The sequence below is a fragment of the Cupressus sempervirens genome, chromosome 5, assembly GCF_028749045.1.
Source record: "Cupressus sempervirens isolate cs-2001-9-10 chromosome 5, ASM2874904v1, whole genome shotgun sequence".
In the NCBI taxonomy this organism is placed as follows: Eukaryota; Viridiplantae; Streptophyta; class Pinopsida; order Cupressales; family Cupressaceae; genus Cupressus; species Cupressus sempervirens.
The window spans coordinates 202993897-203018858 of NC_143122.1; the positions used below are offsets into that span (position 1 = coordinate 202993897).

A 24962-nucleotide genomic window follows, 5' to 3' on the forward strand; every position below is an offset into this window, starting at 1 on the left:
TCTGGGGAACTACAGAACTATCATGATTGGGCATACTTTTGCCAAACTGTATGTGAGAACCCTTAATGCTATGCTTTCTGCTGAGGTAGATAGGAAAGGTTGTAGGGCTAGAGGACAGGCTGGTTTTCGGGCTGATTATTAGACTATGGATCACATTGTCTCTCTATGGGCTATTATTGAGGAGGCCAAACACAGATCAGAGAAGGTTTATTGTTGTTTTGTTGATTTTCACAAAGCTTTTGTTTCTGTTCCTAGGATGGCTCTGTTCGAGAGACTTAAAGAGGTTGGCATCTTTGAGATGTTACGTATCGCTATTATGAGACTGTATGAGATTGTTGTTGCCAGATTTAGGACTCCTGAGGGTTTCTTTGATCCGATTCATAGCACCATTGGGGTTAAGAAGGGTTTTCCTCTTTCTCCTACCTTGCTTGGGTTATATATTGTGTAAAGACCCTCCTCAAATCTGCTCTCAAAAATGCTGATGAAAGCTCAAGGAATTTCATCAAACAATTCACATGTAAGGGATGTATGACTGATATAGTATTTCAGCTGGCTTTAAATGACTCTTTCTTCAATTTGCATCAATGAGAATCTTGTGCTAGTAGACTCCAAATGGACTACGCAATAACCTGACATGAGTGTGCTACTAATTTTGACAATCTTCAGTACATAGATATGATCTAAGCATGAGAAATGAACACCTACAGCCAACTGACATTTTTACAAACAATTGGTATGCAAACTAACTAGCTGATAAATAATGACATTGAATTGCTTAAATGACACCAGCAACTATTATCTTCTTAATTGCAATGAAATTTCTAATACAATGCTCATGAAATATGGCCAAGACTTTTGGCATTTACATGGATTACAAAATGATAATGTTGGTATAATGCACACTTACAGCTGAAACTTATAATACCTAAAAAAACAATACTAACAAAGGACCCTAGTTGTAGATGGCTGTAATAATTTCTTTCAATGCTACCTCTTCTGCTTTGCTTTTCCGATTTGCTTTTTCGAACTGCTTTTTGAACTGCTTTTACGGGCTGCTTTTTCAGCCTGCTTTTTCGGTTCCGCTTTTCAAACTGTTTTTACGGACTGCTTTTTCAGCCTGCTTTTTTGGTTCCGCCTTTTCGTATTTGCTTTTTCGTATCTGCTTTTCCGGACTGCTACCATGTTGAATCTCAAGACCATATCTTTCAATGGTGTCAAGATTTCCAGCTTGAAGGGATTTCATCCTTCAAACTATTGAGACATAATTTCCAAAATTTTTTCCAATTTTTTTGATATTTCCAAGCATGCATAAAAGAAGGTCTTTCATTTCTTTTATAGTGTTCTCACAAGAGCTCCATCCTTCGTTTTCTCAATGTGGGATAAAACATAACTCCTTTTATGTAACTTATGTCTCCAATGTGTTATAAAATAAAGGGGACTCTTTTAATTTAAATATTTCTCACAAACTATAGTCTATGCATTAATAAAGTTAAATATTTAAATTTAACTTTATAAAATAGCTTTATCAATGCATAAAAAATCCTATCAATGATAAACAAGTCTTCTTGTCGATTTTAAACAATTACCATCGACATATCGTTGCCACTGGATGTCCGCCCATGTCCAAGATGACTTACTATAAATAGTAAGTATGCCCAAAGTTGCCTCAAAACCCCTCAGAAAGACTTGCAATTGAAACTATCTAGGCCAAATGGCCTCTAAGCCCTTTTAATGTCCTGGTTAGCCTACGGGACCGTGGGGAAATAAGCTAACGACAACATCATACTATGAATGCTAAAAAGGGGACATTACATATTGATGAGCTTGAGGACTTCCTCCTGAAGTCTTTGCTCCCTAGAGAGGGGTGTTATCTTCATCATATTTTGATCTCCATTGATCTTTTTGCAGAGGATGTGGTTCTCCTTGCTTCCTTTCCAAACATGTTATAGAGACTTCTTGATGGCTTGGCGTCATTTTATGATCAACGACAACTTGTGGTTAACTTGGGTAAGGCTCGGATCATGGTCTTTAATTGCTTAAAGATCTCTCATCTCCACTTCACTTTTCAAGGTCAAGAGATGGAGATCACTTCTTCCTACACTTATCTAGGTGTTATGTTTTTTGGTCCGTGTTTCAATATGAGACCAGCCATTTAGCCTAGAGTTAATAAGGGTATGTGTTCTCTTGCTTTGCTTCAGAAACAATGTTTCAGACATCACTTCCAGGATACCTTGTCTAAGCTTTCTCTTTTAGACTCTCTTGTGCAACCAACTGTTCTTTATGGATTTGTGGTTTGGGGCCCTTCTCTTCTAAACTTAGATTGGACTTCGATTGAGCGGGTTCAGATTTTGTTCTTGAGGCGCATAATCAGATGTCACAGGTTCACTCCTCACAGTGTCATTTTGGCTGAGTTTGGTGCTCATCCCTTTTGTTTCGCGGCCATCTTTGATTTGTTTTGGTTCCTCCATTGCCTCCGTGGGTTTGCAGATAATGTTGGGGACCCTGATTGATACTCCTATTTAGCTTATTTTTCGTTTGTTTCTAATGTGAAGGCTGAATTTGGTTCTGGTGCTCGCTGTTGGTATGCACAGGCTTCTTCTTTGCTCGGTTTGATATTGATCATCTCCCCCCTTTTTAGTTCTTATTAGATGCCCTCGCTCATCTTCTCCCCTCTCAACAGGAGTTGATTGAGCATGTTCGGCTTGACATCTATAGATGTCACATTTCCACTACTTGGGTTAACCCTTTTGGTAGGTTAGCCCATAGATGTCCTTTTATGCAGAGCACTTTTTGGAGATTTCTGATGGGATTATTGTCTGTCCTAGCTATCTTTCCCGTCGGTGGTCTCATTCCCAGTGGATCTCCTTAGGTTCTTTCAAAGTTGGATCTCACTGTCTTCGGGCTGAGACTGATCATCATATTGATTGTGGGGAGCAGATTTGTCTGCTCTGTACTTTAGGGGAGGTGGAGATTGAAGCTCATTTCCTTTTTTGATGCCCTATATACTATGAGATTAGAGGGAGATTCTTCTAGTCTATGAGATTTTTTGATTTAAATCCTTTCTTAAGTTGTCTAGATTCTTCTTGAAGGCAGTCTCCTTTAAGTCTATTGAAGTTTGAGAGTTTGTCTCTAGCACTTACTCCTTGTGAGAATGTTTCCCATGAATCCGGTAACCCATCTATAGCCATAAGTGACAGCTCTTTGTCTTCAATTATGATCCCTTTACTTGCAAGTTCATCTCTTAGACTAGCCACTCTTAGGAAGTATGAATTCATAGATTCTCCCTTCCTTATTTTTATATGATTTAGTTGCCTTTTTAGTGCAAGGGTTATAGTTGCATTGTTAACCTCATATGCATTTAATAATGCACTCATCATATTAAATGCTGTTTGATGTTTCATTAGTATAGTTATTATGTCATTTTTAATTCCATCTAATATGATTTTCAATGTTTTTCTATTTGCTTTAATTCAGTTAGTTTTATGAGGATCAGCATTAGGTTGCTTGGATATCTTATCAACGAATTGTATTACATCACTGTCTTCAAGAGTCATCATAATTCTGAATTTCCATGCAACGAAGTGTTTTTTTCCATCAAACTTGTCTTCAAGTCTGATTGTGTTGGCCATTGGAGGTAGAAGGATGTTGCTTATATATTTTCAAATGTGGTTATCAATTTGCAGAGCCTAGGTTCAACAACTTGGCTCTGATACCATGTAAGTTTTCTACAAATTCTGAAGATATAATACTGATGGACAATTAATTTTCCACAAATTCTGAAGATATAATACTGATGGACAATTAATACCTTGATGCAAATCGATCTATTACAATTTTGGACTGAATGTTATTGTTCTGGAAGTCTGCAATAAATTTTGGAAATTATATTTTATTTTTGTACTAAATTGCCAAGGAGCAGATTACTAGAAGAGCAGACTTAAGATTGTATTGTGTGTTCTCTATCCACAATCTTGCTCCTACTTATATACTAACCAAGGGTCTTTTCTTTTCATAAGACACAACCCCTTCAAGGTCGGCCCTCCATGAAACAACCTACTCCTCTACAACTTAGCAGCCTTGTCCATTAACTAAGAGTTAATTATTAATTAATTACAATAGTCAAATACAAGGCATATAAATATGCCTAGAAAATCGCCGATCTGTTCTAGGGAGATGTATTTATTGTGAGGCCATATATAAAAGAAAATACATGCATTTTAGATTTGTCTAATCTGAAAAAGAACATTAATATGATCAAGTTATCAGGTTTTAACATTCATCGCTGCCTAACTCCCATCCGCACATAAACATCCAAACGCTGACATGCCACACAAGCTGTACAAACAGGTACCTCCCAATAGCATGATAATGTGATTCCCATTCATTATTACTGTCTTGGTTCACACTTTGCGCTGCCCATATATCCTTCTATCATTTCCTTCGTTTTTTTTTATCCACTAAACACCATTACTTGTTGCTATCTGTAGTCACTTGTTTAGTAACTCTACATATTGTGACGGTACATGGTCTTCTATTTCTGCGTTGGCTCCTGGCAAGAGGCATCACACAACATCTCCAAATTGAAACAACTATTTTACGTCACTGCTTGTAACATATTATTGCATGGTTCTTTCATGAGAGTCATTGTAAATCCTTGCAACACAGAATATATGATTCCATCATTTCTTATTAATATATTTTCTTTATTTTATCAAACTTTCTCAAAAGTATATCGGGCTGCACATGATCGTTGTTATTTATCTTGCCATTTAAATTCTCATTTATCATTGCTCTTCCATAATGAATCACTGTCTATTGTATGTTATTGTCACCATATAAAACAAGTCTCACTCACGTGTCTTGTTCGATGCATAGTGTCTTTTATATATGCACTGGTTGATATTTGAACCATCTCTGTCTGACTGATCATCGTTATTGTTTGATTATATTTCTGTTGAACGTAAATGCTGACATATACCCCCCTTACACTATGTGAATGGAGCTTATAATCATTCTCTGTATAATCATGTTGTAGATTTGCTTTGGTCTCTTTAGATACATGGCAAGCATAAGTCTTTGTCAACAGTGGTGAATGGAGTTTGTTTATATTGAAGTATATAGATAAAATAAATATTCCATGATATATATCATTCTCATATACTTTCAAATGTCTTCTTCTGATAAAATGTCTCTTAGGGAATATAACTTCAATGTCTTAAGCAATATAAGATGTGATTTCTTTTGCTTGGGTCTTTGACTTGCTCTACAATATTAGTCATCACCTTATTGACATCAATGACAATTTTACATCAGTATCATGAATGCCTATGACATCAATGACAATATTCCATCACATATATCATCTAATTTCAACGATGATGATGACTCACATTATTATTCTAATATGCAGCAATGAATATTTATGATGGTGTTTTTGTTTATTATGTGATGCTGTGCAGTATTCTAAACTTAATTCCTACTTTTAGGCTGGAAACCTGTATATATCTATATTATTATTATTATTATATTTACTTTTCTTGTCCAAACAAAACCAACATAAACTTAACCCCTCTATTTTAGCTGAACTGAAAATCCTAACTGTGCTGTTATTTTTGAATGTTGCCTTCATGGAGATCAGAGGATTTGATCTGTAATAAATCATCTTGTGAAGTTGGTGTTTAGTTTTGGCTTGATTTGTGGTATCTTTTTCTGTTAAGCCCCTGTTTCTGTTTTCTACTAAATGTATTTGGCAATGATCTTTACTTCAGTGGGCTTGGTCTGCCATGCTCCTTGCATGAAGTAGCTATGTTAATAACTAGGTAGAGTAAAATGATGTTCCTTTTTAACACTATGGGTAGAGTTTACCATAGTATCACTATTACTTAGAACAATTTAGCAATGTTGTGTTCTTTTCCAAAGTGTCTTCTCTTCATTTGACAAATATAAATGCATTGCGAGATCCTAAAAATTTATATAATATATTTTAATACTTTGTATACTGTAATTATGAGATATGTAACAGTATAGCACAGTGGTTTCCTAAATTTTTTGGTAAGGGGATTACTTTCTTGCATATAAATTGAAGGCAACAGAATGTAGCGAGATTGCAGATGCAATTGGAAAAGTATATGTAACAGTATAGCAGAGGGATTTCCTAAATTTGTTGGTAACGGGATTACTTTCTTGCATATAAATTGTAGGTAACAGAATGTGGCGAGATTGCAGATGCAATTGGAAAAGTAATTTTTCTTGAAGAAGATTCAGAACAAGAAATCTACAGTTGTTCTATTATCCCTGATGATTTTTTTATAGACATGGAATCGTCATGGAAAGGCCGTGTAAAACGTTTACATGCAGAAGATGTTTTTGTGGAAGTTGAGAGAGCTGCTGAAGCATTATCCTTGGCTGTAAGTTGTGTGATTTCAATGATTCATTTTAGTCTAATTCTATTTCTGAAATACAAAAATATTTCCTCATAGGCTAAATTATGTTTTTTATGAATTTTTGCACCATATTAATTATTAGTAACAACACTGCTTTTAGTTTGTAATTTGTCGTTTTTGGGCAGACAAATTATAAAGTTGCTATCAAGGTATGCACAGCATCTTTTAATGCTGGTAGCTGTCAATTGTGTGCCACATATCAAACTCATCAAAAGCCACATTTAGAAATAATAGGCCTAGATCTTTAATCATACTTTTCATTCTCATCTGGAGAACCATAACTAATTTCTTCCCTGGGGGAACATTTTTTGTATTAAATTAAGCTTTTGTACTACTTCCAAATGTTGTTTATTTTTCTGTTTTTGTTTTTTGCAGGTAGAAGAGGATTTTCTTCCAATTGTCCTAAGAGTGAAAGCTGTTGTTAGTCCTCTGGGAAGTAGGCCCAAGGGCGAAATATGCTATTACAAGGACCATGAGTCTATCTGGTTTAAAGGAAAATGCTTTTCTCCTACTGTCTGGGCCAACACTCCTGGTGAGGAACAAATACATGGCTTGATACCTGCTAAAGATGCAAAAGGAAAGAAAATAGGCACTGAATGGTATACTACTCCAAAAGTAGAAGAAGCATTAAATAGGTAAAGTCCATTTGATGAATAGGCTGGTTACTCTTGAATTGAAACGTTTATATTTCATTCTTTTTTCAGAAATTTCGTTCCTGAGTTACAAATATCTAATGATGATTACTGAGTCAATTTCTTTGTCAAATCCTGGAATAGAACATTTATTTAGCTGATTAATGTGTAATGTTGTGTAAGAATCCGAATGTTCAATGCTTGACAAATTTAGGATCTTTAACATAATATTTAATTAATTATTAGCAAGATCAAAGTTTGATAAGAATATTCCATGAAAAATAGTTGTGTAAAATGAGTTTATGTATTAGAGGTAAAAATTGGGAAGGAAATTTGCCACATATTATCTTAGAAAATATTATTTTGCAGTTACAGGGAGGCAGTTATACAAGCGAATCTGAAAGTCACTGAAATTTTGAAGGGACTTGCAGAAGAGTTGCAATTCAAGACAAATACTATTGTGTTCCTATCTGTACTGTCAGTTATCACAAAGACGTTATTTGCACATGTGAGGTTAGAAATTCATCTTACTCACCAGATGGTCTATTCTTTTCTATTAGACTATGTAATGTGCTTAATTTGGTTTATATTTCAGAAGTTCTGAGGGCAGTATAGCGTTCCACCACAGCTTTCTTCAACTACATATGTGGGATTTCTTAAAAAATGTTAGCAAAATAAGAGAAATGCATTGAGGCACCGTGATCTTTTATATATATGGATCTGGCAATGTGTAGTAAAATTAAACTTATAGATCAATGATGTTTGATATGCCATTTTAAACAATCCTTTGCATAGGTTATCTCATCCATTTGTATGATTTATAACCTCAATCCAATCACCCTTTGGTATTGTCTTTGAATGTATGCAGTTGTTTGGAGATTCTTCTATTAATTTCTGGTTCAAAGCTGTAAGGATATTTGCAGTAACTAATGTTGTTGCCAAAGACATAACTCCTGCTCACGAAAATGAAGTTGCCTTTGAATTATATTTATCGTGTTCATAACTTTGGCTTATCCTGTATACATGTTAGTCTTATGAAGAGTTTGAGGAGGCAATATTATGAATTACTGGAGACTGATATAGAATTCTGAATAAAATAGACATCAGGGTGCTGTACTTCTCAAACATGCTGAGCTGCTTAAAACAACATTATAAAAGACAAAACATATTGGGTTGAAAAAAATAAATCAAAATGATGATATTATTCTCTCCAAGGCCGATAAAACATCTTAGTGGCTCTGATGGAGTCTCCAAACTATTCATTGAAAATGAAGATTGTTGTCCTGCATTTTGTCACCACAAAATTTTGGTAACAATACGAAACATTTTCAGGCTAGTTTCATGTATCTCTAAGTTTGAATTTGATATTCAATTGTTTAATGTTGATTGATCAATCAACTTCATTTTGTATATCAAATTGTTTTACTGAAGGCTTTCATCAAGTATTTTTCGTTTTGCTTTTGATCGAGCCTTTGCTTGATTTTTGAGGCCTTCACTGTCATTTTCTTTGTTTTTAGGTTTGTGTTTGTTGGTTTTTAGTCCTTTGGTTTCGGCCATATCATGACTTTCATTTTTCCCTTCACTTTGGTCTAACCTAGAGCGTAATTGGAGTTGTTAGTCAAGAGATATGGCCATTTTAGTGCCTCAAAAGTGGACCTTTTTGATGCAACAACACAAATTAAAAATATTATGTTAGTTTCAATTTGACATTCACTTTTTGAAAAATAACTTAAATTTACTTTATGTTATGTTTTTAAATTACTTTATCATTTAAATTTTCACTTAAAGGTAACTATAGTGCACTTTATGTTATAATTTTAAGTTGAGTTACTTTTTGATTTTTCACTTAAAGTGACTATATAAAGTTATAAACTATATAGTTTCAGTTTAATTTTTGATTTTTAAATCAAATGCTCATTTAAATGTTACTTTTTAAATGATATTTATGTGTTATATTTTTAATATGATATATAAATATTGTTTGTCTCGTTAAAGTAACATTTTAATGAAATTAAATTGATATATGTTTGTTAAATGACTTTAACTTTTCAAAAGTGGTCATTTAATATGCAATTACATGTGAAATCCACCAAAAGTTGACATTTTACATGTCACTGCGTATAAAGTTCAACTTAAAAGCACAAGACTATCAAAAGTGGATCTTTTTGGTGTCATTACATCAAAAGGTGAGTTTATATGTCATTACATCAAAACATGAGATTTCACTTAAAATATGCAGTCCTCCCTAAAAGGTCTGATTTTGATCAAATGCATGTTTTAAAATGTGTCATGCACCCCAAAAGATCTGATTTACCTTGTTGAGACTTTTAACAATATGCATGTCACCACAAAAGGTCCGATTTTAACTTAAAGCATATTTTAAAACATGTTGTGCTGCCCAAAAGGTTCGATTTTGGAAGAACACGTGCATTTGCTCTCCAAGAACCTAATTTTTCTCATTGAGAGAGATTTTCTTGGTAGTTTTGCATGAGATCTTCTCCTATAGAGCTTTTTTTGCTTGTGTATGGATTTTCAAGCACCAAAAATGGATTCATCTTGCTGAAAATAATTTTTTTAAGCTCTATCCTAGGGCATGTTTTTGAGAAAAACTCCAAAAACACCATTTCTGAACAAGGTTTTTGCTCCAAGAAGAATCAATTTGGTCTTATTTGGTGATTATATTGCATATTGGTGCATGTTTTGGTGTTTAATGATAAAATGTTTTGATCATGCTCCTTGGTGAAACACATATTTCACTAAAAACGTCCCATAAGCATGTGCATGCAAAATGTTAGATTTTGGAGCATTGATAGGGCACATTTTGGCTAATGTATCAAAGAGCAATCATGAGCTATGGTAGAAGAAAAATCAACTGAAATAGGAGGTTTCTCCCCTGAATGAGGTCATTCGCAACAATCTTTTCGAAGTTTTGTTGCTATGTCTCATACATCCAAGGAGAGAAAGCTGGTTGAAGCCGCCAAGTCTTGGATAGGAGAAACCATTTTTGAAGGGGTTCGAGCCATCATAGAGACATTTGTAGTTCTTAGACGTGCCAAAGAAAGGAATGGAATAGAACAAAACTTGATCTCTTCTTTGACTCAAGAAGCGGATAATTTGAAGGAAATCCTCAATGATTGGGATGAAATGGCAAGTTTTGGTCTAGATGCCTTGGTCTCATGTGGCATTCTTCTATCATGTGAGATGTTCTTTAGATTTTAAGAAATTATTGGTTACAAAGAGGAAACATTGAGGAAGCTGATCACAAAGTTATAGGCGACACTTGGAGATTGTCAAGCAATTGAAATAGGTGTTACTTGTGATTTGGAACAAATGGGATGACATGTTATTGATGAATCTGGTAATCTCATTATAGTTGAAAGGGTAAGCTTGGAATATACAATTATGATTAATGGTGATGTAGATTATAAAGACTTTGGTTCGCACACAATGAACAAGTTTGTCTTATATAAATCCTTGACAAAACATTGGTTAGATTCTATGGCAGCAAATTCCAAAGTTGTACAATCCAAATATGCAGATGCAGTAAGAATTGAAGCCATATCAAGGACCATGAAAATTGCTGATCTTCCCACAATGTGTGATATCATTGTCAAATTCAAGGCACTGAGTAACAATCTTTAAGATTGTTGTGTTGGTTTTTATTTCATGTTTGTAGGTTTGAGAGAATGCATTACATGAAAAGGTGTAATTAGATGTAATGCGAGTTACATGTATGTAAAAGGATGTAATTCGAGTTGCATGTTGCCCTATATTTTTTCTTTTAGTTAGACTAGGTCAAAGTTGATTGAGTTGCTCCCACTTTTTCCTCCCACCTTTTTCTCAACTACTGTGCCGATATAAAGGAGTGCCCCCCTCATTGTAAGATCATCTTTATCTTTATGCAAGAGAGCTTTGGAGAAATTGTGCCAGTAGAACTTTGTTTGTGTAACATTATGTTGAGAGAAAGTGAACAGAAAAGAGCATTTGAGACTTAACTTTGATTAAGGGAAATTGTTACTTGTGTGAGTTATAAACTTTTTCTATAATTCATCTAAGTTATCTTTGATTCATGTTATCTTGTGTTTTGGGTAATTGTATCTTGTGAATTGAATATAAAAGAGTTAAGAAGCAATTGGAGCCAGAGCTTTGACCAGGGGCAATCGTGGAAGTGTATAGCTAAAAACTTTGTCTTTAGCTTATACTTCTTTCTTTATTCACAAAATAGTTAAGTTATTCTCAATTTTAGGAGTCTTTGTGCCCTAATTGTAAAGCTTTTCCATATAGAAGTATAACCAGACTTAGAGCCAAGCTGGTACATTTTTAGCTAGCCTTTGAGTTAGTGAGGTTTTATTGGTATCACTACTTCCAGCTCTTGATAGAAGTGTAGTTAGAGATTCAATCTGCCCATTACTCGCTCCACGAGTAAGTGGATTCTTTCTTGAAAGATAACAAGAAAGAATATTGGTAACAATCATTTTATAAAATCTCTCGGCTTCTTGCTTACCTTGGGTTGATCAAAGGAACAGTAAGATGGGGGAGCCTTCCCTTTAAGGTAGAAGAGACTCTGTTCCACACGCTGTGGCTAGTCATCCTATTTTGGGATTGGATTTTTTATCCAAAAGTGTCGGTTGCAAAATATCCATCCCACAAAGATAGCTGATGTGTGGGAGGTTGGGACCTATAGTAAGATATTATAAAATCCGATTAATATAGGCTTAGAGGTGCTGCTTGAAGGCTCAGAGATACTTGAAAATCCGATTAAAGTATATCCAAGTCTTTTTGGAGAAGTCATACACAAATATTACATACTATAGGAATTCTCCCATGGAGCTGAGATACATGGGTTTGTAGTCGGAATAAAGTAACTATTGCATTTAGTACTTGTTAAAGCTTAGTTGGGTTGGGTAGTTAGGAGGTGAGGGAATGTGTCAGTTGGTTTTCCTAACCAACCGACCCTTCTATAAGTATTTGGAATATTGGCAATGCACTCATGATGTTTTTGGTATTAATAAAAAAACCATTTCCTTGCCTATTCGATGTTTTACTTTATATGTATCTCAATTGCATTATTCCATATTATTGGCATATCTCTCTGAATTTGAGTCATATTTCCACCGTTCACATTTTTTGTTGACCATTAAACAGTAATGTACTTTGTGAACAAGTCGGTGATCCAAGGGAGAGTAAGTAGATGACTAATTCTGTTATAAGAGTTTACATTTAAAATCATAGTCTGGCCAGGAAAAACTCCTGTAATTGCTGATCAATTGTCAAGAATCAAGTCAGGAGAAGCCCCTGGCAGTGGGGTGTGTGAGGACTTTTCGGATGTACACCTATTCCAGATCATGGTGTTACGTCAATGGTATGAAAAAATCGGACAATACTTATCAACAATAGTCTAAAAATATATATAAATTATTTGCTCCTTTGGATAGAGAGACATTGAATGATTTAAGAAAAAACTCTGCTTTTATTGTAAAGGACCCTATGACATGAACCATAACTGTCCTTTAAGGCCAAAGGGGAAAGCAAACAGGGTTTTGTGGGCTTATTATGAGGATTCTGATTCTGAAAATTCAGACAAGCAATTTGAAAATGAGGAATCAATTGAAGAAAAGGAAGGCACAAATGATATAGGTGTTGAGAATACTGAGGGTAGACTTAAGGAGGCTTGTCTCACTAGTGTATAAAGAGAGAGATCATTCAAGATGCGAGGGGTATTGGCTGGTCAGCGAGTTATTACTTTGCTTGATATAGGTGCTACTCACAATTTTATTGATTCCAGATTGATTGAGAGGCGTGGGATATAGACAGAGCAGTTTGAGGGTCTGAGAGTGAGGGTAGCTAATGGCTACATCCTCAAATGTGATAGGAAGATTACAGGTCTTCCCCTAATGATTAACAACTTTGATTTCAAAGTAGGTTTTTATATTGTTAACATGGCTGATATAGATTTAGTTCTTGGCATGACTTGGTTACATGATATAGAGGAGTTCACTCTCAATTTGAGAGATATGGAGATGAGCTTGCAGTCAGAAGGGAAGACCCATATACTTAAGGCCCTTCGTGATAGTGGGTTTAGGATGATGTCTTGCAGATGCATGGAGAGCTTAATGAGATATGACGAGGTTGAGTAGGTAGCCCATTGCACTTTAATGCCATCACAAGGGCAGCAAAAATCAGAATATCACCAAGAGTTATAGAAATTGAGAACTAAGGACTACAAAGTTTTCAGTGAAATACCACCAGGTAGACCTCTAGATAGAGGTATTGAGCATATTATTGAGTTAGAGGAGGGTGCTAAACCCCATCATGATCACACCCTACAGGTATCCAAAGAGATTGAAGGATGAGATTGAGAAAACCGTCAAGGAACCACTTGCTATGGGGCACATTAGACCAAGTAAGTCTCATTTCACTTCTTCTATAGTTTTGGTGAAGAAGAAGGATGGTATTCTTAGGATGTGCATAGATTACAGGGTCCTAAACAAGAAGACAATAAAAAACAGGTATCGCATCGCATGGATTGATGAGTTATTAGATGAGCTACACGAAGCATGTTTCTTCTCCAAAATTGATTTGAGATCAGGCTATCATAAAACCCTAGTCAGAGAGTAGGATATAGAGAAGACAACATTTAGGTGTCGTGGCCATTTTGAGTTTGTAGTTATGCCGTTTGGTCTAACTAATGCTCCAACTACTTTTTAGTCCACACTAAATAGGGTTTTTCAACATCAATTGAGGAAATTTGTGTGTCTTCTTTAATGACATCTTGGTGTATAGTAGGACATGGGATGAGTATGTGCGACACTTAGACACTGTGTTGAGCATTCTATGCAGAGAGTCTTTGTATGCAAAAGAATCAAAGTGTGATTTGAGATTATCAGACTTATTATATCTAGGTCACATTATCAGTGTTCAGGGAGTACACATGGATTTAGAAAAGATTCATGCTATTATTGAGTGGCCTACTCCAGTAAGCCTGACATAGTTGAGAGGATTTTTGGGGTTGTGTAGGTTTTACATGAGGTTTGTTAGTGGATATTCTAGGCATGCAACACCTTTGATGGATTTGATGAGAAATGGGGCTTTCTTATGGACTCTTGAGGCACAGGAGTGTTTTGATAAATTTAAGGAGTTGATGACTTCTTGTCGAGTGCTAGAATTATCAGATTTTAATAAACCTTTTGAGCTGCATAGTGATGCATCTGGCGAAGGTGTTGGAGCGATGCTTATGTAGGACGCACACTCGATTGCTTATGAGAGTACGAAACTCAGGGGGCCTGAGAGGAGCTTCAACATTTATGATAAGGAAATGTTGGCCATAATGCATGCTTTGGCCAAATTCAGGCAATATTTAGTGGGTAACAAATTCAATATAAAAATCGACCACAATAGCCTAAAACATTTCCTGGGGCAGCGAGATCTTAATGATAGGCAACAGAAATGGGTAAGTAAATTATAGGCGTATGATTTTGATATTACCTATTTCAAGGGGACACAGAATGTAGTAGTAGATGCCTTGTCACAAAGACCCCACTTGAGCTTGATGATTGATATATCAGAGAATTGGAGACATTTGATCCTTGTAGAGTATGCAAAGCATACATGGGCATTGGGATTCGTAGATGGATCGATCCAGAACAGTGATTTCACCCTTGTGAATGAGATCATCATTTACAAAGGTCGCATTTATTTGGTGCCAGGGTTAGAGATGAAGAAGATGGTGTTGAGAGTTTATCATAACTCACCTCTGGAAGAACATCCAGGTTTTAACAAAACCTACCAATAGATTCATGAGTATTTTTCTTGGAAAGGGCTCAAAGATGAGGTGTTGCAATATGTTAGAGAGTCCTACTTACCAGCAGAATAAATAGGAGCACTCTTACCTAGTTAGCTTACTTAAGCCACTTCCGATTCTTGACAGGAAGTGGAAGTGTTTATCCATGGACTACATCACGAGACTGTCGAGAGCCCATGGTAGAGATTGTATGTATGTTGTTGTTGATCGGCTTACAAAGTTTGCCCACTTCTTCCCAATGAACACTACAAACATTGCTACATAGGTGAAAGATTTATTGTTCTTTGAGGTATTTAGGTTGCATGGTTTACCTCAGAGCATTGTTAGCGATAGGGATAGGAGGTTTATGAGTCAGTTCTAATAGGAGTTGTTCAGATTGTGCTGGACAGAGCTCACTCCAAGTACTAGCTACCACCCCCAGACAGATGTTTAGTTGAGATAGTGAGCAAATGGGTGGAGGGATACCTCAAGAATTACATAGCAGGGCAACAAAAGTCTTGAGTTAAGTGGATATATCTATGTGAATATTGTTATAATTCCACTTATCACATGTCTATCTAAATGTCATCATTCATGGCATTTTATGGATATGAGGCACCTAGTTTCATGAATTTGTTGCTATCAGATAGTAGAGTGTCTAGCATTGGAGACTTATTATAGGAGAGCCAGGACATTGTGAAGGCTCTTAAGGATAATATCACTAAGGCACATAATCAAGAGAAGCAGTATGTTGATGAAAAGAGGACTGAGCGGACTTTTGCAGTAGGTGATATGGTATATTTGATGCTGTAGCCTTATTGCTAGTCTACTCTCAAGAAGAGTGGTGCTGAAAAACTTAAGCCATGCTATTATGGGCCTTTTAGGGTGATCAGGAGAGTTGGAGAGGTGTCTTACGAGTTGGATTTGCTGGCAAAGAGCAGAGTCCATAATGCTTTTCATGTATCATGTCTCAAAAAGGCGTTAGGACACCGGATTGTTCCTTCTATAGTGCTTTCACCCTTGGACGATGAGGGGAAATTGGTTTTAGTACTTGAGGCTATCATTGAGTTCAGGGAGAGGAATTTGAGGAGACATGCTATTAGGGAGTACTTGGTGAAGTGGAAGCACTTGCTAATAGAGGATGCCACTTGGGACAGTGAAGAATTTTTGTAGCATCTAGAGTTGAGATTGCTCGGGAACAAGCAATTTCAAGAGGGGCAGATTTTAATGTCCCCATCTTTTTAGCCTATCAGTTGAGTTCTTAGCCTTTACATTCTTCGAAGGCTAAGTGAAGGAATAAGGAGATTGATTAAATTAATTTCTTATAAAGTCATTATATAAATTTATAATGTTGGTTACAACACTTGAAGATGATGGACATAATGTTGCATTCATGGACGGTAAAGTAATAACCTGGGCTAAAAACTCCTCATTTAAGAAAACAAAATTGATTGGTCAAAGAAAAGGATACTTGTATGAATTAAATTCAGAACCTAGTTGACCTATTCAAGCTTTAATTCATGAAGTTGCTGATATAAACGAAATATGGCACAAAAGGTTAGGAGATCTAAATTTCAAAACCTTATCAACTATGGAGAAGATGGTTACTAGTTTACCTAAACTCTATAAAGATTACTTAAGCATATGCAAAGGATGCGCTCTTGGTAAGAACACCAAAAGTCCATTTCATGATAGCACTAGAAAAACTAACAATGTTTTGAAATTAATCCACTCAGATTTATGTGGACCTATGTCTGTTCCTTCTATTGGAAGATTCTGGTACTATATACTTTTTATAAATGACTTTTCTAGAAAAACTTGGATTTACTAATTAAGACAGTAGAGGAAGCACAAGACTTTGCTGCACCATCCGGAACAATAAAAAAAAACAAAAGACCCAAAAGATTTTCTAGTTTTACAAAAAACTTGAATGATTTGTCTAAATCAGAACCAACCAAAGTTTCAGATGCTATTAAACACATAGATGGAAAACTCGCCAAAGGCAAAAACTCCCCAAGCCCCCCAAAAGTTTAATTGGGAAAAACTCGGTGATTTAAAAAAAAAAAACTTCGGAACCTGAAATGTCATGTCCCCATTTTTGGAGGCAGTTCGATTTAATTAATTTAATTAATTTGGTTGTCCAAAATAATGAATATTTTATGAGGACGACTAATTAATTATTTTAATTAAATGTATAAGTGATATTAAGTTAATTATTTATAAAGTTATCCAATAAATAAATATTAAAAGGTAACTTTATATTTAATTAATTTAATAAAGTGACTTGGATTATAAAATATTTTATAAAGTCATTTAATAGATAAAATCAAAAATGTTCTAGAAGTTTCTAGAGAAAATGGAGAGAAAAGAATAAATAGGCACCCCGGGGCTCCATTCTAATCAAGTAGTTGTTTTATTTCTCTCTTGTTATCAGATTGTGATTCAATCACATGTGCATTGTGGAACCTAGGGTTTCTGCAATTGTCACAACTGGCCATTGAGAACAAAAACTCTCAATAGGTATGCAATTTTGAGGGTGTGAAATATCATCTGAATTATTGCAGATTGGAGGTGACATTCAGTCATTTCATCAGGGCATTAATTTGGGTCTAAGGCCAAATAATTACATAGAGATAGTTGCAGTATAGAATCCCCTTTGTTCTTTGTCAGCCAGAATTGAGGAAGAGAATCCATCCTTATTAGCGACGGCTGGAAGTGTATATAATTGGAAGAGAATCCATCCTTATTAGCGACGGCTGGAAGTGTATATAATTCAATCAGCATTAATAATTGGGACGCATCATCCCTGGAGCAAGATCGTAGGAGCTAGCTGAAACAGCAAGGGTCAGAAATATATGCAAAGCTTGGCTACCGATTTTGGAGCCAATACTACAACAGGCGGAGGCATATATGATCTTTCATCTCTTGCGATTTCCCAAGACCTTCCAGTGAACTCAATAGCCGAGCATCCTCCAGCAAATTTCAACAAGGTTGTGGTGCCTCAAAGTCAAGCCGAAGGCGGGAACGATTTAATTAAGTTAGGTGCCGTTTTATATATATAAAATTGCATAGACTGGCAGACGGGCAAGCCAACAATTGAATCCACATTCATCGTGGACTGCCGAATTATATCAGGAGGACAGCATTTTCTGATTGGTGTGCAAGTTTGGTGAGTTCTGGGCCAATTTCATTCTCCTTGGACTGGATGGCATTATATATTGGATCTTCATTGCGAGTTGTGTGGGATCTGCCCTTTCAGCCTCAAGTGACTGTGCAAGCTAGACGTCCTTCACCTTGTGCCTGCGATCTCCATATTGGTTAATACCGTGTGCCATTACTGTCTAGTGTCCAAGGTGATTTGACTTCAAGGAATCCTATTGCATAATCTGCCATCAACGTGGGACAGAGATAAGGTGACTATGAGTTCTGCAGAGGTACTTCATAGAATAGAAGATATAGTAAGTACATGGCCGGAGCAGAGTTGGGGTGCATCTTACGTGACTAGGGAGAAGAAAGTCGGTAGCGTATAATACAAAGAAAGATTGCAGAAGCTCGTCTAGCTGGTGGCATCCATTCTACCTCAGAGTTAGTGGAACTTGTGCATAGCATTGCTTTCAAATTTTCAGGAAGGCAAGAATGAATGAAGACAGCTATTTGTGACTTTCAAGCATTGAGAATTGCAGTGAATGATGAGCTAGGAACTTTAGAAAATGCTCTTAGGGAGGTAAAGGACAGACCGAATCCATCAGCGGCATCCCAGGTTCTTGATGTTGTTTTCTCTTTTAAAGCCAGAGGAATTTAATCCCTGTTATCAGTTTTGCCACAGATCTGTATTTGTCCATTTGGTGAATTGAGGTTATTAATTTAACAATTGTATGCCCAGTCTGATAAACTTAATAGCACACTATCTATTCATAAGGCTGTTTAGATTACAAGACGGGTTGATTTATGAATTATCTTAATTTAAGCATTGGTTCTTTAAGTGTCCTTGATAGTTAGGGTCGTATCAGTGGTGCAAACTGTTTGACGAAATGTCAAACCACTAAGTATAAAGATTTTTGGTGCTGGAAGGAGTAATGACCTATTGGGGTTATTTCATTAAAAAAACACTAAAATTTAATTAAAAATAGATTTATTTTGCAAAATTTAATGAGAAGATGCATCTAACAAGTTAATTAAAGAGAATAAAAAAAATCAATCAGAGTTTAGATATATATAAATGCATAGTGCGTACAAAATTGCATTTTCATGTGGAATGCTCATGGCAGGAAGCAAAATAGTAAATAGTTTCAATTTGTCAAACTAGAAGTAAATACTAAAAGTCTAAATACATCAAGATTCAATACAATCACATCTTCCTCTTTCCCTTTGCACTAGCAGGAAAGCGAGGGGGTCTAGTCCTTGAAGAAGTGCCCTGCACTGTGATAGAGCGTGAGCTACGTGACTGTGAACTCTGTGTTTGTGCCTCCTCGCTCGACATCCCTACTGACTGGCTTGGCATCTTGGAAGAGGATGCATCTCCTCCACTACGTGGCACTAGTAATGCCCCATCGTCTAAGCCTGAATCATCATCGTCCTCGTCCTCGTCCTCAATGTCATCCATTGTGAAATGAAAATCAGTTCCAACATCCCCCTCCATGGATTGCCTTTCCAAATCAGCGATCTCATCTGGTGTAAACAATGGACTTGGCTCCTGTCCTGTTCAATCAAAATAAGGATCTATCTCATCTAGATCAAGTGCACCAGGTAGTTTTGAACTCTGTGCCTTTTTTATGCACAACTTAAGATAATAGTGCACATAAACAAGGTCATTATGCCGTTTTTGAGTCATTCTGTTTCTTTTTTTTGTGTGGATGGACTCAAATAAGCTCCAATTGCGTTCACAATGGGATGAGCTACAAGGTTGGCATAGGACTCTGAGAGAAAATTTCTTTAAATTGGGGGTATTGCCACCCCAACTTGCCCACCAAGAATTCGCAAAACAAAATATAAAAAGCTATAAAGGAATAAAAAATGATAATCAGAAACACAAACTTATCAATGAACAAAAGTTTTAAAGTTTGACGCTGTACTTGGTGCTTGAGTAGATCTTGCTCTCTTTGCTAGCATAGAAGAGAACAAATTGCCCTTGGATTCCACATAGACTTGTTGTTTGGTCACAATAAGGTCTCTCTTCGCTTCATTGGATATCATTGTCTCAATGCATTTAGAGAGACCTTCCATGACCTCTCCATTAGGATCGTAGTAGGAATCATCAACCCTAAAACAAATAGAAAATGATATCAAGTCTTACTACACAACTTTAAAAAGTAAAGTAAAATAAAGTCTTAGTAAAATCCCAATTTCAAGGACAATCATAGTACCTGAATTTGGGGTTGAGGAAGTAGCCTGCTGCATGAATGGGTTGGTGGAGCATATTTTTCCACCTCCTATCAATTATTTCCCAAATAGGGTCAAATCTGAGATTGTCCCCATGATAGTAACTTCTAACAGCCTCTTTGGCCCTATCCATGTCCTCATAAAGACCTCCCATTGGGGATTGCTTCCCATCACATATGCGCAAGACTAGAACCAGGGGCAGAGACATCTACATTTGAAATTTGAAAAATACAAATTAGTTAATAACATAGTAAGTTATGAATTAATAATGAAACTTGAATAAACAAAAAATATAATGTTTTGATTCTTGAAGTTACCTCCGCAATCTCCTTAGCCTTTGCAAAAAAACTATCATCAAAGACTATCCGTGCCACAGCCTCTCCTTCGGGCTTCTTTGAGTAATATGAAGCAACCCAATCAGCACACATAAACATTTGTTTCATAGTCAATATGTGGTCAAGAATACTTTGCAACGTCGAGAAGACCGTTGCAAACCTTGTCATAGCATGTCTCATCAAATCTTTGCCTTTAGTGGTCTTTCTCATCAACCTGAGAACCCATGGGTGATTATAGATATATTTGGTGATTCGCCTAGTATCTTTCACAACTGGACTCACCCAATCAAGTTTTCTTATGTCCTCCAAAAGAAGGTCAAGGACATGTGCAGCACTAGGTGACCAAAAAAGTGTGGCATGCCTCTCTTCGAGGATTCTACCTAAAAGATTAGCAAAAAATCAATAATTAGTTACAAACTTTCCATATTTAGTATTTACATCAAATCTAAATTGAATAATACCATAGCATTACATTTATGATTCATATTGATTCGAACATAAAAAATCAAATTTACCTACTGCCACATATGTTGCTGCATTATCTGTGATTATTTGCACCACATTTTCTACTCCCACCTCCATGACAACATTCTCCAACACTAAAGCCAATGTGTGTGCATTTTTCACTTTGTTGGAGGCATCAACATATTTCCAAAACAACACATCATCTTTGCAAGCAACCAAGAAATTAATAATGGTTCTACTTTTTCCTTCTGTCCACCCATCAGATAAAATGGTGCAACCATACTTCTTCCACTCTTTCTTTTGGTCTTCTATCAATACTCTGGCCCTACTAAGCTCATTATCAAACAACCTACAAAATTTAGGTGTAATAAAGTGTTAGTAAAAAATAGGAAATAAGTTATAACTTATAACAATTAAGATTTAAAATATAACAATGAACTGAAGTGAGTCACAATTATTTACAATTACTAAATGGTAAAATACTAACCTTCCACTCATATCCTTGCGATTAGGTGGCTTGTACTCTTTGCCTGATATTGAAATTGCATTCACCATATTGACCCAATAGGGACTATCAGTCGCATTCATTGAAATATTGTTGAAAAACCAAAAATCAGCTGCTGCAATATTAGTTTGCTCATGCACCTCCTTGAACTATGCAGTGCCCTCTAATGATGTTTGTGCTCCAAGTGTGTTCCTGGGCACAAAATAACTCTCTATCCCTAATGCAGATGGTGATGAAGAACTAGGACTTATAGAAGTGGAACCAGTAAAAGAGACATTTTATTTGTGGATCCGTGGGCCACGAAGAGATCCCGGTATGTTCTTAAGTGCTTCTTGTTCTTCTTACATATCAAAAGGAGCTCCTTGAGATTCAGCTATGGCTGCCCTCATAGCTAATTTCGCCCTCTCCCTATTCAATTTTTTCTCTTTAGCAGTTGCAAGTAGGGCATTGATGAATCTTTTTTTTTCTTCACTTACCTTGAGACAAGGATTTGAATCATGTTTTTTTATGCCTGCAAAGTGGTATTTGAAGCAGTTAATGCCTCTAGAAATAATTCTCTCACATGGAACGCATATCACCTTCCCAACATCATTTGGAGCTTCATTGGCATACTACCATGCTTTATCTCTTGCATTTTTAGGCCGAGTGCCTATATATCCAGATGGGCATGGTGTTTGTGGCCACTCTTCTTGCGGGTTTGTCATGTTTTTTTAATGCTTGACCGCTGCCCTACACATAAATTTATAGAAAAATGAATAAAGAAAGTTAGAACTTAGAAGTTTAGAACAACTAAGGTTTCAAATGATTCAAAGTTCAAGCATAGAGTTAAAATGATTTAAAATGATTTGAAATCATTTACAAACAACAACAAGAACAATAGAATATTTGTTAAAACTATAAAAAGTTTTCAAACTATGATAAAATGAACATACTTGGAAAGAAATTTCTCTTATAAAACCTTTTAGAATCTTCTAAAATCCACTCAAATCTGTGTTGAATCACTCGCAATCAGGTAAGAATGCCTCCAAACCTTCTTCTCTCCACACCTCAAGACTCTAAACAACACAAATGCAACAAACAATGAGAAAAATAGATTTTTTGCCCTTTTAAACCGTGAGAGGCCGTGGGCTAGGCAAAGTGCGAGTTTTAACCAAAAACTCGCCAAGTAAATGGTGATTAATAGGCAATTAAATGCATCCCAACCGAGTTTTTTTTTTTGGTGAGTTAAGTGGCCAAAAACTCATCGAGCCGAAAAACTCGGTGAGTGTTTGAAACTCGCCAAGTACTTTGCGAGTTTTCCATCTATGATTAAACATACAATTTGGAAGGGTGCTATGATAGAAGAATATTAATCCGTTATGAAGAATGATGTTTGGGAAATTGTTCCAAGACCTGAAGGAAAATATGTTGTTTCTTCCAAGTGGATATTTAAAATAGAACATGTTGCTGACAGTAGCATTGAAAAATATAAAGCCAGATTTATAGCCAGGGATTCTCTAAGAAAGAAGGGATTGATTATGAAAAAACCTTTGTTCTTGTGCCAGATACACATCTTTAAGAGTAGTACTAACTATTGTAGCATCGAGGGGATGGAAAGTATATCAGATGGATGTAAAAACAACATTTCTGAATGGAAAGACTACAGAAGAGGTATATTTGAAGCAAAGTGAAGGATTTGAAACTCATGATCCTAAAGTTTTTGTTTGTATGCTCAAGAACGCTCTCTATGGGCTTAAACAAGCTCCAAGGGCTTGGTATGAAATAGCCGATACGTATGTCACCGACTTAGGATTCTCCAAAAATGAAGCTGATTCAAGTCTATATTATAAAAGGGATAAAGATGATATGGTATTTTTGATATTGTATGTTGATGATTTACTAATAATAGGTGGTGATCATCTCATAGATCAATGCAAGAAAGCTCTAATCAAAGAATTCGAGATGAAAGATTTCGGATTCCTTCATTACTTGCTAGGACTGGAAGTACAACAAAATTCTAACAGCATTATACTTAATCAAGGGAAGTATACATTAGATATCTTGAAGAGATTTGAAATGTGGAATTGCAAGTCTATTTCTTCTCCAATGGAGACTAATCTATTTAAACTTAAAGAAGCAGTAGCAGAATCACCTTCCATAGATTCTTCTCTCTATAGACAAATGATTGGGTCCCTATAGACGTGATATTTTCTATGCTGTTAATGTCTTAAGTCAGTTTATGTGTGAGCCAAAGGAGATTCACCTAGTTGCAGTCAAACACATTATTAGATACTTACAAAGCACTCTTAACCTTGGGTTCAAATATGAGAAAGTTGACTTAGATTTACATGGATTCATAGACTTCGATTAGGGTGGAAGTGTTAAGGATAGAAAAAGTACTTTAGGATGTTGTTTCAGTTTAGGATCTGCAATGATATCATGGATATGTAGAAAGCAACCTTCATTAGCACAAAGTTCCACAGAAGCCAAATACATTACAACCACAATGGCCTCTTGGAAAGCAATTTGGATTATAAAGTTACGTGTGGGATTATTTGGTCAAGCCACGAATCCTACAATTATTCATTGTGATAATCACAGTGCCATCAAGCTTTTTGTGAATCCCGTTTTCCAGGATAGGTCCAAGCATATTGAAATTCCTTACCATTATGTAAGAGGTATGGTAGACAGTAATACTAAAAAATTAAAATACATTTGTTCTGCAGATTAGACAACAGATTTGACATTATGAAATTTTTATATTCTTTAAATTATTAATAAAATAATTTTATTGTCAGGTTATTGATTGTTATGGGCTCCACCATTTGTATTCATTATTTTAGAGGTGACGATCTCTAAGATAATGAAGACTTGTATGAAAGACATTATGAGAGATGACGATCTCTTAGATAATGTGCTAACCAGTAGAGATCTATTATAAGATCTAGATGAGTTCAAGATCACATTATGATATTGACATTGATATGCCTATAAGTCACAATTTGGATAAAAGAAGAATTTTATTATTCTCTGGAGTTTTTCTTGTGTTTTGGTAGATCTTAACTCAGAATCATGTCCTGATATAGGAATTCCAGTACCTATGAGTTAGAACTTGGATAAATGAAGAATTTAATTATTCTCTAGATTCATCCTGTATGTATTCTTTTCAATACTGTTATCAATAGTATTAGTGATTTCTCATATCATAGGTTTAGTAATATGACATTGTATCATGTGTTCAATGATACCACATGCTAAGAAGATTCAGATAGATATAGAGTATCAATTCTTGCTTGTTTATCTTAATTGATGTTACTAGATATGATATCTCTTAGTATGATTATCAAGTTAAGAGGGAGTCTTAATTCTATAACTTTAATCATATTGATTTGATTACAGATCTTACTGATCTATTCCTTCATTAATCCTTTTTGAAGGCTTTAT

General features: G+C 35.7%; 1 protein-coding gene across 3 annotated transcripts in view; it reads left to right on the plus strand.

The window, feature by feature from the left end:
• Positions 1–24962, plus strand: part of MSH1 (MUTL protein homolog 1) — a 255585-nt gene that overhangs the window by 179850 nt on the left and 50773 nt on the right. For 2 of the 3 annotated variants that reach the window (XM_089829144.1, XM_089829143.1), the window contains exons 16-18: positions 6201–6407; positions 6819–7078; positions 7445–7588. In XM_089829144.1, the coding sequence (XP_089685270.1) occupies positions 6201–6407; positions 6819–7078; positions 7445–7588 (611 nt within the window). The remainder of the gene's footprint in view (positions 1–6200; positions 6408–6818; positions 7079–7444; positions 7589–24962) is intronic. The other variant, XM_089829145.1, reaches the window with a different exon arrangement.